The sequence below is a fragment of the Larus michahellis genome, chromosome 16 (genome assembly GCF_964199755.1).
Source record: "Larus michahellis chromosome 16, bLarMic1.1, whole genome shotgun sequence".
NCBI classification, from domain to species: domain Eukaryota; kingdom Metazoa; phylum Chordata; class Aves; order Charadriiformes; family Laridae; genus Larus; species Larus michahellis.
This window is the reverse complement of record NC_133911.1, coordinates 4,136,105-4,148,859: the sequence shown is the minus strand read 5'-3', so window position 1 is coordinate 4,148,859 and position 12,755 is coordinate 4,136,105. Positions and strand designations below refer to the sequence as shown.

The window sequence follows — 12,755 nt, the reverse complement described above, 5'->3', positions numbered from 1 at the left end:
TGGCGGTGTCTGTGTTGGTTTGCTGATCCCCGCTGCATCATTCCCGTTTCATACCCTGTGCTCTCCCTGGCCAAGGGTAGCGTCTGTTCCCAGCGTCTCTGCAAGGACAGCGTGGCTTTGCAGGGATGCTGCTAGCTGCTCGGTCCATGCATTGTTGATACTGCCCTGCGACAGCTTGTGTGCCAAAGATAACCCGTACCTCTCTGCCTTCCTCTGCAGCTCTGGCAACAACCCCGCCGCCTCTCCTGGTTGTGCACTGCAGCCAGACCATCTATGGATGCTGTCCAGACAACATGACCTTGGCGCTCGGAGTGGGCGCAGCTGGATGCCCAAGTGAGTGAATATTGTGTTCCCAGTTGAGGGGGGGCCATGGAGGACTTTCAAGGACAGTTGTAAGGCTGGAGAGATCAAGTGGAGGGGAGACTTGGGGTCCCATGCCAGGGGAAATGAAGGAAGGTGAACTCTCCTCATTCCTTAGCTAACTAGTGACCTCCTAGGCTAAAAAGCCTCTGTTTATCCCCAGCTCCAGGCTCTCACAGCATGCACACATGGACATGTGCACTCGTGCTTCGCCTTCTATATCTACTAGTGATGCTCTTGTCCTTTCAAAAGCCCTGAGTCAACTTCTAGGACTAATTCCCTCTGAAATGCGGGAAGACAGGATGGTGGCTCAGAACTTATCCGGTGCTGAGTCGGTGCTGGATGCCCCAGGAGGTACCCCTAGGGCCAGACCATGCCCTCTATGCCTTCATCCCATTGCTGGAGGCTTAGGGCTTATCACCAGCCTGAGCGACAAAAATATTGCTTGTGTCCTTGCACCGCAGGCTGAGGTGGGACAGAGCTTTGGGGTTCACCTGGGGACCTTCTGCAGGCCACCCCAGGACCAGTGACAAGTGGGTGACCGCACTGTGCCAGAAATGGGGCTGGAAAATGTTTCATTAATATTTATTAAATAATTATCGGTGTCAGCGCTTTAGCAGAAGGCACATTTTGAAAGGCATTAGCGAACTCTTAACAGCTGAGGCTGTGACCGCCTGTTAGGGAAACACATCACCCCGTGGAGACACGATTCACGCCCTGCTTGGGCCCGGCTAATGCCTGCTTGATGAGGATGTAGTGCTGTTTAATGTGCCATATAATTTAAAAAGCAGCAGCATTCCGAGACTGTACAGAGATCTCCTGGCAGAGGGTGCGTGGGGTGTGCTGCAGGCCAAGGTGGGCGCTCAAGAGGGGCCAGCAAAGCAGGGAGAAGCTGGTCAGAGTGATGCTAGGGAGGAGACAACAAGCATTTCGCTTTCAGCGTGGCCTTGGTAGTGATGTTCCTCTGTGTCTCTGAGGGAAGTCCTGTCCCCTGCCCTCCAGCCCAGGGACACGGCTTCCCAGCTGACTGGGATTCAATATCCCACCAGTTTCTCTCCCACCTATGTCCCTGTGTGGGCAGCAAGCACGCATCAGGAGGTAATTACCACTTAACCAGCAGCTTGAAGCCCCCAGGGCAGATTTATCCATTGCTGCCTGTTCTGGCCATGCCATTTCCCTGCCTCTGGCAGTCTGGGGATGTGCACGTACGCTCTACTTGCTGCTCCCAAGGTCTCCCTTTCTCTCCAGCTCTGCCCCATGTCCCTTTTCTTCTGCTCCCTGTGGGTAAAGGGAGAGTCTCTCTGTCTATCTTTGGATCATTTCCCTCCATCAGGTTCCTAATTAATGAATTAATAATAAACTTCTAATAGCTTCCTCCCCCTTTGATGTTAATGAGAGAGGAGTTCTGGATGACAGCAAAGCAAGCGGGTTAATCCCTGAGGATTTAGTTCCCCCTTGTAGCTGGGGCAGAGGAGAAGTGTTGAGAGCAGCTGGTGAAACCTCCTGCCCGGCGTGAGGCCGCGTTCCTGCCCTGCCTGAGCAGCTCGGTGGCTCAGCAGTTGGTCCCTCCACCCTGATGCAGCCCCTGATGTCCCCCCTTCTCCTTGGCCAGGACTCAGCATCGCGCTTTCTCTCCCTTTGGCTCGCAGGCACCTGCCAGTGCAACCCCTACGGCTCCTACGGGGGAGCCTGCGACCCCGCAACGGGGCAGTGCTCCTGCAAGCCAGGCGTGGGGGGCCTGAAGTGCGACCGCTGCGAGCCCGGCTTCTGGAATTTCCGTGGCATCGTCACCGACAGCAAGAGCGGCTGCACACGTGAGTCCCCCCACCCTTCATCCCCTGCATCTCTCGTCCTTCATCCCCTGCATCTCTCTCCTGGCACATCTCCCCGGGCTGCCCCGTGGGCCTCCGGGCATGGTGCTGTTTAGATCAATGTTGGCCCTATTCTAAGATACCTCCAGCGGCTGTTTTTGCAGAGCTTGCTGACTTGCTCCATGCAAGAGAGACAAGGTGGCCTGAAGCTTTGCACCAGGTGCCGTTGCTGCCCCGTGGTGCAGCTTGGCCAGGAGATGGTGTCTCCTTCCATGGACAGATGTTCTGCAGGGCTGCTAGAGCCAGCGTGAATGAGCCCTGGTGGCCCTGCGTGTGGCAGGACCGGCAGGAGTGAAGGAATGGGTTGGCAGTGGAAGGAACGAAGTGTATTTTTGCCCAATGATGCTGTCCCCAGCAGGAATAGCGATGTGAAACAGAAAAAAAGCCCTCTGTTTATTTCAAACTGCATTGGAGACCCACACAAGAAATCCAGCAAGTGCCAGCTAGGCAGAGGCCACAACAGCCAGGGGAAAAAGGAGTTATTGGGAGGGGATTGCACACAACGGGGAATATGATTCTACCCATCTCTTGCGGAAATCACGGCTAGCTGTCTGCTGAGTGGTGGGTATGTCTCAGGCTCTCACCTGGCCTAAGCCACCGGCTGAGGGACTGAAACCTGCTCAGAGGTGGCAAGCTCTGTCCGGAGACACCATCGCGCAGCTGAAGGGTAGGAGGGATGCTTTGTGCTTCAGAGAGGGGCCAGGGGGGCACACTCCTGGGTTCCTCTCCCCAAGGAGTGCTTATCTAAACGCTGGCACGCCAGGATTCAGTAGGTGCAGGTCAGAGCTGGAAAGCTTGAACTGGAAATAGGACGTTAGCTTTGTAACAGCAAAGGCATCGCATGCTGAAATGTCTTCCCGAGTCTGTACTTAATTCACTCTCACCTGTAGTCTTTAAATCAGAGCGGGGTCTCACTCTAAAAGCAGAATCACAAGTATCGGTAGGTAAGTTCCTCTGACCTCAAGCTAGACCGACACCAATGGCCGCTATCTCTTCTCCCATCCCTCTCCTTTATCCTGCACCAGAGAGGCAGGAGGTCTCCTGGGGTGGGTGAACGTCAATCTTTAGCGCTGATGGGAACGCGGGGCAGGGGTGGGATCACAAGCCATAGGATTTGGCCAGAGGGAAGCGGGTGGAGGCAGGTTCCTGCCGCTGATGTGGGGTCAGTAAGTCCAGGGTAGCAGTCAGCATTGTGGTCCTCCCCTGGACCCTTCTCCTCGCCCTTCTCTCGCGTTGCTGGGGTCCTGCGTGACTCTGCTGTTGGCTCCGCAAATCCACCAGCAAAACGGTGTCGTCTTTTCCCTTTCGTGCCCAGCCTGTAACTGCGACCCCGTGGGCTCAGTGCGCGATGACTGTGAGCAGATGACTGGACTGTGCTCCTGCAAGACTGGTATCACTGGCATGAAATGCAACCAGTGCCCCAACGGCAGCAAACTGGGCATGACTGGCTGTGAGAAAGGTGAGGGATTGCGCGGGGCACTGAAAAATGGGGGCTTGGGTACTGCTGCAGGGACGATACATGGGCTCATGAAAGCACTGCATCCCTCCCACCCACTGTGCTTGGGGGAAAGGGGCCCTGGCCTCCGTTCCTGGCTGGGTTCCTCTTATCTGTGCACTCACGCAGAGCACAAGCGGCTGTGTCTCTGTTTGGTGACAGTCGGTCCTGTCCACTGGTCTGAACTGGCGAGTCCCTGGGAGAGCTAAGACCCCCTGGGAGGAGGGATGGATTTTGATTTGGCACAGCCTGTTGCTATATGATTGCTATGTGCTTTGTTGGTCACCTCTTCCCCCTTCTCTCCCTACCCCCAGACCCGTCAGCCCCAAAATCCTGTGAGGAAATGAGCTGTGAGTTTGGGGCCTCGTGTGTGGAAGTCAACGGCTTTGCCCACTGCGAGTGCCCGTCCCCGCTCTGCTCGGAGGCCAACATGACCAAGGTTTGTGGGGGAGGCAGCCCTGGGGGGGATAAACGGCACGTGCGGGGACGCGTGGGTAGCTCAGCTGCGTCGGGGGGGGCAGGCAGCGCGAGAGGCTGATGTCTCTTTCCCCTCCACAAGAAGCAGATGGGCAAGTTCGGTCACCATCTTTGGTGCCTGGGGAAGGGTGACATGCGAGTCGTAGGTGTCTCCCAGCAGAGCTGGGTGCTCTGTGCCCCATCTCGCACCTCTGAGCGGCTCTCCTGCACTTCCACAGCCCACCCTCGGGTCCCTCTGTGCTAGACTGTCACCTCTTTGCCTCCGACGGACCCCTGCAAAGCCTCCATTCCCAGCATTTAGAGGCCGGTTTATTTTGCCCAGGGCTTGGGGGAGGACAGAGGTGCAGCTCACATTTCCCCTCTGCCTCCCAGGTGTGTGGCTCTGACGGTGTCACTTATGGGGACCAGTGCCAGCTGAAGACCATCGCCTGCCGGCAGGGACAAGTCATCACAGTGAAGCATGTGGGGCAGTGCCACGGTGAGTGTCTGCCGCTCCCGGTGCTGGGGCAGTGCCAGCTCTCTGGCCTGACGCTGACCCTGGCTCTGGCTGCCTCCCTCTGCGGTTCCTCCCTGCGCCGTGACTCTTCGTGGCACAGCAGATGCTCTGCCCAGGGCAGGCGCCTGCGGGGTTGTGAGACATGGTTTGTGACATGCTTCCCAGTGTCACGGCCAGCCTTTCCCAGACCTGCCCCTCCTCACCTACCCTGTCTTGCTGCTCCTTTCAGAGTCCATCACTCACACAAGCCACACCTCGCCACCCACACCGCTGCCCACGCTGCCCTTGGACAAGCTAATCCTTCCTCCGCCACTGCGGCTCACCACCCGGGCTCCAGAACCCACCGAGCTGGCTACCAGCTCCCTGCTGTTGGAAGCCAGGCCTACTGAAAGAGATCAGCCCACAACAAGGCGCGTCACAACTGCCAGACCAGCCACTACGCCGTGGATGACCCATGGGGTGTATAAGAGCACCGTCCGCCCTCTCTCCACCGCACCAGTGGTCCTGGCCACCACCCAGCCACCCTTCGTGGAATCGGGCAGTGCAGAAGGTAGTGGAGACCAAGAGATGGGCATCAGTGGAGACCAGGAATCCAGTGGGGCAGGCTCTGCTGGTGAGTGTGCGCTTCTTAGGCTTGGCAGGTCGGTTGTGGGCTAAACCGTACCCTGTCTCTCATGACATTCTCTGTCTTGGCCTCATTCTCTGGCACAGAGGTGAGGTCTTGCTCCTCTTAATGCCCTGCAGGGGAAGAGGAGGTGGAGGAAAGCCAGATAACTTCCACCCCAGCCGTCGAGAGGGCGACGTGTTACAACACCCCGCTGGGATGCTGCTCTGATGGCAAGACCGCGGCTGTTGATGCGGAAGGCAGCAACTGTCCGGGTGAGTTTGTCCTCAGGGCTGGGTTCCGTGGGGTCCCTTGGGGTGGTCAGGAGTCGGGCTGAGCTCCTGCAGGGTGCAGGAGAGGGAGAGATGCCACGGGGAGCTGCCCGGCGGGGAGAGCAGTGTGGTGCCCTGCTTGCCCAGCTGGCGGTGAGCATGGTTCCTGCGTCCAGTCTGGGGGCTGGCGTGTCCCTGAGGGGATGTTCATGGGGACGTGCTGAGCCATGGTAGCCACCAGATGTGCCCACGTGCCGCTGCTCGCATGGGGAGCCAGGGCACTCCGCGGTTTTCTTCACTTAGGTGACCACTTTCTTCCTTAACTGCTGCAGCCTTAAAACTATGACCAGTGTTTTGCCCCAGCTTCTGCAGAGCTCACAACCAGCACTAGGGAGGATGAGGGAATTGCTTGGATACCCGTTTTATCTCCATCGATGGCTGGACCAGGACCAGTTTGGTGCCAGGGCAGTGGGGAGAGCAGCTGTAGCCCCAGTGCCCCTGCTGGGCTTCCTGGGGAGTCTGAGCTTCTTGACCCATGCTGTGGTTGCCAGGGGTGTGCGCTGCTCTCAGGACCTGGGCAGGATCTGTCTTGCCTGCTTAGAGTGCCTTTCTCACTGTCCACATTGAGGAAACACAGAGCGACCTTTGCTCGGTCAGAGTATTGGTTGTCTTGTACATAACATCCTCATTACCCTAAAAGTTGTTGCTTTGAGGCATCCAAATGTTTCCTCGCTGTTCCCTGAGCTCCTTCTTAACTGTCCCCGTTCCTTGGGGTTTCCAGCAGGACATCCCCGTTTCTTCTGGATACTGCATTCGCCTTTTAACCTAAGAAAGGACAGCTGCTGGGATCCTCCCATATGGTTACCCCCAGTGAGGATCTTCCTGTAGCTGCCTCTGCACTCCCACAGCTCCCCTGGAAGGGAACCACACCTTGGGTTCCTCTTGCAGTTTCGGTCTGGTTTTGCAAAGCTGGCCACAGCCTGTTAGCTGGCAGGGTCTCTACTTTCCTCTCCCAGCACAGGTCTTCTCCTTGTCCGCACTTTGCCCTCCTCCGTCCCCTGTTTGCATGCACGTGTCTGATCCTGCCGTATTGACTATGTGCTGCTCTGGCTAACGTCTTTCTCTTGTTACTCAGCCGGTGCAGGGGGGCTGCTATCCGGGCTGGAGCTCAGAGGAAACCGTATGGTAAAAGCTGCCATCTCCAGCCTGGTCTTTGCCATCTGCTCCAGCACCCTCTGATACTAATCCTCCATGGCGCTCTCCCAGACCCATCCAGACTAACCCCAACACTGGCACTACCCGCACACTGCCATCACCCTTTCCCCCCCAGGGACTCGAACGCTCCTTGCGGCTCTCAGCCACACGCCTGTCCCCTGCCCGCAAGCCGACTAAAGGCGTTTGTCTTCTTTACCCTCCCTCCCATAGCTACCAAAGTCTTCCAAGGAGTCCTCATCTTGGAGGAGGTGGAAGGCCAGGAGCTGTTCTACACGCCTGAGATGGCTGACCCCAAGTCAGAGCTCTTTGGGGAGACGGCCAGGAGCATTGAGAGCGCGGTGAGTCCTTTGCACTTGATTTTGGGGTCTGCCTAGGGCTTTCCTGGCTTCGGCAAAACAAGAGAGGACCCTGCCCACTGTGGTGGACAGATGATAAACCTCTAAATGTTCACTTCCAGAAACACAGTCCTCCCCTTCTCAAGTGAGCAGGAGTTCTCCGAGCTGCTGCTAATATGCGGGTTTGTCCGTTCCAGTGGCCGGGTTCCCACAAGGAGCCAGCCTGTGGCGCACTCGCCTGCTCGCCTCCACGTGGCCTCCAAGGTGCCAGAAGGTTGCCCACCTCTGTGCTTCATTCCACCACCCTGCCAAGGCAGGGCCCAAGTGCTGTCTTGCTTTCTGAGCACCGCTCCCTGGGTGCGTGTTGCAGTGTCCTGCGCCCACACCACCCTCTGTAACTGCAGACGCTCCGCTGTCCCCACCGGGGGAACCACTTTGGGTTTCCTCCTGCTTTGCCTTCTCATTCGTGATGGCTTCAGGGGAGACCATGCCTTGTCATTGATGAGAGCACAGAGACCTATCTGCAAAGCGTGTTGAGCGCTTTGGAGGAGCGTTGCTCCTTGTTTGGGTTTTTGTTGTTTGTTTTTTTTTTTAAATGGACTTAACCCACGGAAGTTGGGAGTGAACACGGCTTATCGCCAGGGCCAGCACTTTCATGGGGTGGGCACTTAAGTGTAAGGAGATGATGCACCACTTCTGTCTAGGAGGTACCCTCTGTGAATTTGTCCGATCTCTTTTTAATCTACGTGCGTTGTTAGCCTCTACCATGTGCTGCGTCAGTGGGTCCCATCCTTTGTTATGTACTGGGTCAAAAATTATCCTTTATTTGCTTGATATTGGGAATGGGGCTGTTTAGATGCGAGGTTCTGCCTTAATGCCCTGCATTTCCCAAAGTGTCCTTATCTCCATGAAAAGCCCTTAGACAAAAACGTGCCCCAAAGCCCTTTGCCCCTCTAGTTCAGCTACACTTTGGGAAGCAGCTTGTGTAAATCCAGTTCTCCCACCTTTAAGGAGAACCCCCCTGCAATTGCCAGCTCTTGGAGAAGGTGGGCTTTGCGTGGCAGTGTGTACATATGGGTACGCCAAGGAAGCGCTGGGTTGGGGTAACAACATCATCCTGTAGCCTGCAGCGTGGCACAGCAAACACAAAGCATCTTTGCAAGGAGATCAACGTTGTTAGAGCTGGTTCCAAGCTGCACTTAGAAGTTGGCAAGGCCTCAGATACAGTCATATAAGCAGATGTGTGCCTGGCATATGGACCATATGGTTCGTGCAGTTCCGTATCGCAATAGCAATATTTCCCAATACAACCCTGGCTTCTCTCTGAGGATGCAAACACGCACACAAAAGCTTCATTCACTGCTTCATCCCTTCTCACCCCCTGAGAAGGCAGGAAATTCTGCTGGTTTCTGCTCTCCCAGGCTGGGGGAAATGAAGGCATGGGGAAATAGAATCGTAGAATGTGTTGGGTTGGAAGGGACCTCTAAAGGCCATCTCGTCCCACCCCCCTGCAGTGAACAGGGACATCTGTAACTAGATCAGGTCGCTCAGAGCCTCATCCAGCCTGGCCTTGAATGTCTCCAGGGATGGGGCCTCCCCCAGCTCTCTGGGCAACCTGGGCCAGTGTCTCACCACCCTCAGTGTAAAGAACTTCTTCCTGATGTCTCACCTAATCCTGCCCTGCTCTAGTTTAAACCATTGCCCCTCGTCCTATGGCTCCATGCCCTTGCAAACAGCCCCTCCCCGCCTTTCTTGTAGGCCCCCTTCAGGGACTGGAAGGGGCTCCAAGGTCTCCCCGGAGCCTTCTCTTCTCCAGGCTGAACCCCCCCAACTCTCTCAGCCTGTCCTCACAGCAGAGGGGCTCCAGCCCTTGGATCATCCTCATGGCCCTCCTCCGGAGCTGCTCCAACAGGTCCATGTCGACCCTCCATGAAGACCCCTCTGTCTCAGGGTCCACCTGTGGCTGGGCTGAGAGTTCCTGCCACAGCCCTGTGCTGCAGAGACCTCTTGTCCCTGTGCAGCCCACCTGCGAAAATGCCCATGGCTGTGATGTGCTCTTGAGATCGCTGTACCTGAATTTATAGGGGGGGCCATACCATGGGATGATTAGTCAGTTAATTACTTTCTTCTGCCTTTGCCTTGAAGCCAAGGGAAGGAAGCGGTGGCCTCTAGCTGTGATGGGTGCTGGTCCAACGCAAGGCTGGACAGATAGCTAGCAGGGGTGTTAAAGCCCTGACTTGCTGCAAGCCTTGGGCTGTCACTGTCTCCTTCGTGTGACTTCAGACAAATCCTGCAACATCTGAGAGCCAAGTTTGAAAAGGCAGTCAGGTACTTAACGATGCAGAATGGTGCCTTATGGGATTTTCCGAAGTGCCTAAGCAGGTTTACACGGCTTTGGAAGAGATCAGTAAGACTTAGATGCCACACAATAGAAAATCCCTATATGAACTGCAAGGTGTCTCTGGTTTGGCTCCGTTCTGCTCTTCTTCACGACGGGTACGATGGGGATAGCTCCCTTTCCCCATGCTATTTCTGGATCCTGGCCATAAAGAATAGGGACCATCTGAAATTATCACCCTGCAGGTGTCAGTGGGATGTCTTGCAAAGGTTTGGATGCAAACCCCTGTGGGTTGAAACCAAGGTGACTTGCTGAGACTCAAGATATTTTACTGAAAGCACCTCTGTCCTAGCATCTCCCCGTTAATCAGTTTGTTTCTCTTTTCTCCTTCCCCTCCAACCGACTGACTAGCTGGATGAGCTTTTCCGCAATTCTGACGTTAAGAAGGATTTCAAGAGCATCCGTGTCCGAGACCTGGGGCAGAGCAGCGCTGTCCGTGTCATTGTGGAGTCCCACTTTGACCCTGGTAAGACCCTTCCCAGTGGTGATTCGCTGCGGCATCACCGTCTGCCCGAGGAGGGAGCGGGCACTCCCAGTGGGGCTGCCGGCACAGAAACACACCTGCAGCCAGTAAGAGTGAAAAAACCTTATTAAAATCTGCTGGGGCTATGTCTGATGTCCGGCAAAATCAACTCAGATGCTGTGAGAAGAGCTGGGAGGAGGTGCACCCTAAGCTGGTGCCTGGAAGGCCGGAAGCATTGTCCTAGGGAAAGGAATGACTCGGATGCATCGTGGGGAGGTCATGAGGGGGGAAACGGCTAGGTGGGACTGCATCTTCACTCTTGCCTTTCTCCTTTCTCCTCCTGGTTGTGATCAGCCACTTCCTACACGGCAGCTGATGTCCAAGGAGCCCTGCTGAAGCAGATCAAAGCTTCCAAGAAGAAGACCATCCTGGTGAAGAAGCCCCAGCAGGAGCATGTCAAATTCATGGATTTTGGTGAGCTTCCTCTGTCTGTGGTCAGTCCCCGTCTCTTGGTTTAGGCTTTCAAAGGGGCAGGCTGGCTCTTCTGGTCTTGCCAGGGCCTTTCATCTGTAGCAGTAAACGATGCTTCCCCAGACGGTGCTCTCCAGAGCCAGGGCTCAGAGGTCACTCCATGTTGCCTGGACTTGTTCTCAACTCAGGAAGGCCATAAAGGGGGTAAAATTGCTCCCCTCTTCCGCAGCCCATGGCAAGCAGCAGTGCTGCACCGTGGCCATGTGACACTGCCCACAGTCCTGGTGCTCCTGAGGGAGTGGCCAGCCCGGTCCATGCGATCTCCTGCTGATAAACCCAAACCACTTGATTTTCCAGGAAGGAAAGGTCCATGCACCTTCCTTTCCGTGCACCTTTTCCGTGCTCTAAGTGGGAGCCCTGGAGCCTGGAGAGCGGAGAGGAGAGGGCTCTTGGGCTTTTGAGCGTGCAGTAGTGTGGGTCCGTGCCTCCCTGCTGTCATCTCACCCCAAAAGTCCCAGCGGCTTCCCCTGCCCCCAGAGAGGGTTGCAAAGCACCGGGTTCTACCTGCGTTTTGCTGTGTTTCAGACTGGATCCCCAGGCTTTTCACCACCACCGTGACCACGACCACGGCCACCACCATGGCACCTGCCACCACACGGAGGTACACCACAGCCGCCGCTGCCACCACCGTCCACGTCCTGCGCCCAGAAGCCGCGGGCCGACCCAACGCCAAGATGGCAGGAGCCGGGAGCACCAAGAGACCCACCTCCACCCTCCCGGCCACCACCCGGCGGAAACCCACGCGTCATCCCCCCACCACAAGGAAACCCTCGCGTCCCTGCGACTCTCACCCCTGCCTGCACGGTGGCACGTGTGAGGATGACGGGAAGGAATTCACCTGCAGCTGCCCAGCAGGCAAAGGGGGAGCCGTCTGTGAAAAACGTAAGTGTCTCTGACCCGTGTCTATCCATCCCACATTGACTGCACGGCGATGGAGAGCCGTGGGGGCACAGGCAATCCCAGCCCCAGAACTAGCACTGGCACTGCACGGGCACCGGGCAGGAGGCGCTGCAGGAGTCAATTTAACCGGCTTTTTGAGGGGGGATCTTATCAACGCTTATAAATACTGAAAGGGTGGGTGTCAGGAGGATGGGGCCAGGCTCTTCTCAGTGGTGCCCAGCAACAGGACAAGAGGGAACGGGCACAAACTTGACCATGGGAAGTTCCATCTCAACATGAGGAGGAACTTCTTTGCTGTGAGGGTGGCAGAGCCCTGGCACAGGCTGCCCAGAGAGGTGGGGGAGTCTCCGTCTCTGGAGACATTCCAACCCCGCCTGGACGCGTTCCTGTGCCACCTGCTGTGGGTGACCCTGCTCTGGCAGGGGGTGGGACGGGGTGATCTCCAGAGGTCCCTTCCAACCCCAAACATTCTGTGATTCTGGGATTTTAAGTCTGCCAAGAACAGGCTGCGCGTGCACTGTGCGTTTAAGAGGCGAGCACGGCAAGGCTGCAGGGGAAGAAGGTGCCAGGAGCGATTTCTTCCTTGGCTCCACTTCTGATACACCCGTGTCCCAAAGCACGGGGAGTGTGAGCTTCTGCTTTTGTTATCTCAGCTTGTGGCATTGTCGCTCGTAGCTCCTGCAGCTATTGACTGCTAGTTGGAGTCTAACAGAGACAGGTACTAACTGTCCTCTCGAACACCAGGAGACGTGTGCTGATAATTCAGGCTCTACTCCCCAGCGCCCAGAGCTGCTGAGCAAACAGCCGCAGACTGGCAGCGTGCTTAACCAGAGCTGCTCGTACTTATTGTGAGCTCCCACGGGCAATTCCGTGTCACGACGGGGACCCTGGGTGGTTGTGAGGGCTTATTCCCAAAGAGCTTTGTCCCTAAAGCTATAAGCTGAAGCGCTCAAAGATGCTACGGGATGTGGGTGTCCAGCCCTGTTAGTTTTAATAGGGCTCGGCCTTCCAGATCCCTTGGAAAATCTCAGCTGCAATAAATGAAAGCCTGGGGTGATAAATGCAAATCTGTCCAGTGGGATTCTGGGAGGAGAGATAAAAATTATCTAAGGAGCGGGGAAGTTGAGTTAGGAGGAACTGTGTGTGCAGCAGAGCTCCGGTGAGGGCACAGAGGAGGCGACATCTGGGCACGGGGAGGACCAGCAGCACGGGTTGGGACCAGGAGCTGGTTGGGACACCACTGAAGCTCAGTCCTGGGGGAGCAATACCACAGATCTCTAAAGCCTGGGAGCAGTCTCCGGGGGACATGCCATCACGAGAGGAGTCAGTACGAGTGTC

General features: G+C 56.3%; 1 protein-coding gene across 5 annotated transcripts in view; it reads left to right on the top strand.

The window, feature by feature from the left end:
* AGRN (agrin) overlaps window positions 1-12,755 on the top strand; it is a 132,403-nt gene that overhangs the window by 102,197 nt on the left and 17,451 nt on the right. For all 5 annotated transcript variants that reach the window (XM_074609567.1, XM_074609565.1, XM_074609564.1 and 2 more), the window contains 11 exons: window positions 220-333; window positions 2,010-2,174; window positions 3,547-3,690; window positions 4,041-4,165; window positions 4,576-4,681; window positions 4,929-5,312; window positions 5,444-5,578; window positions 7,001-7,128; window positions 9,875-9,989; window positions 10,341-10,460; window positions 11,043-11,399. In XM_074609567.1, coding sequence (XP_074465668.1) covers window positions 220-333; window positions 2,010-2,174; window positions 3,547-3,690; window positions 4,041-4,165; window positions 4,576-4,681; window positions 4,929-5,312; window positions 5,444-5,578; window positions 7,001-7,128; window positions 9,875-9,989; window positions 10,341-10,460; window positions 11,043-11,399 — 1,893 coding nt within the window. The remainder of the gene's footprint in view (window positions 1-219; window positions 334-2,009; window positions 2,175-3,546; window positions 3,691-4,040; window positions 4,166-4,575; window positions 4,682-4,928; window positions 5,313-5,443; window positions 5,579-7,000; window positions 7,129-9,874; window positions 9,990-10,340; window positions 10,461-11,042; window positions 11,400-12,755) is intronic.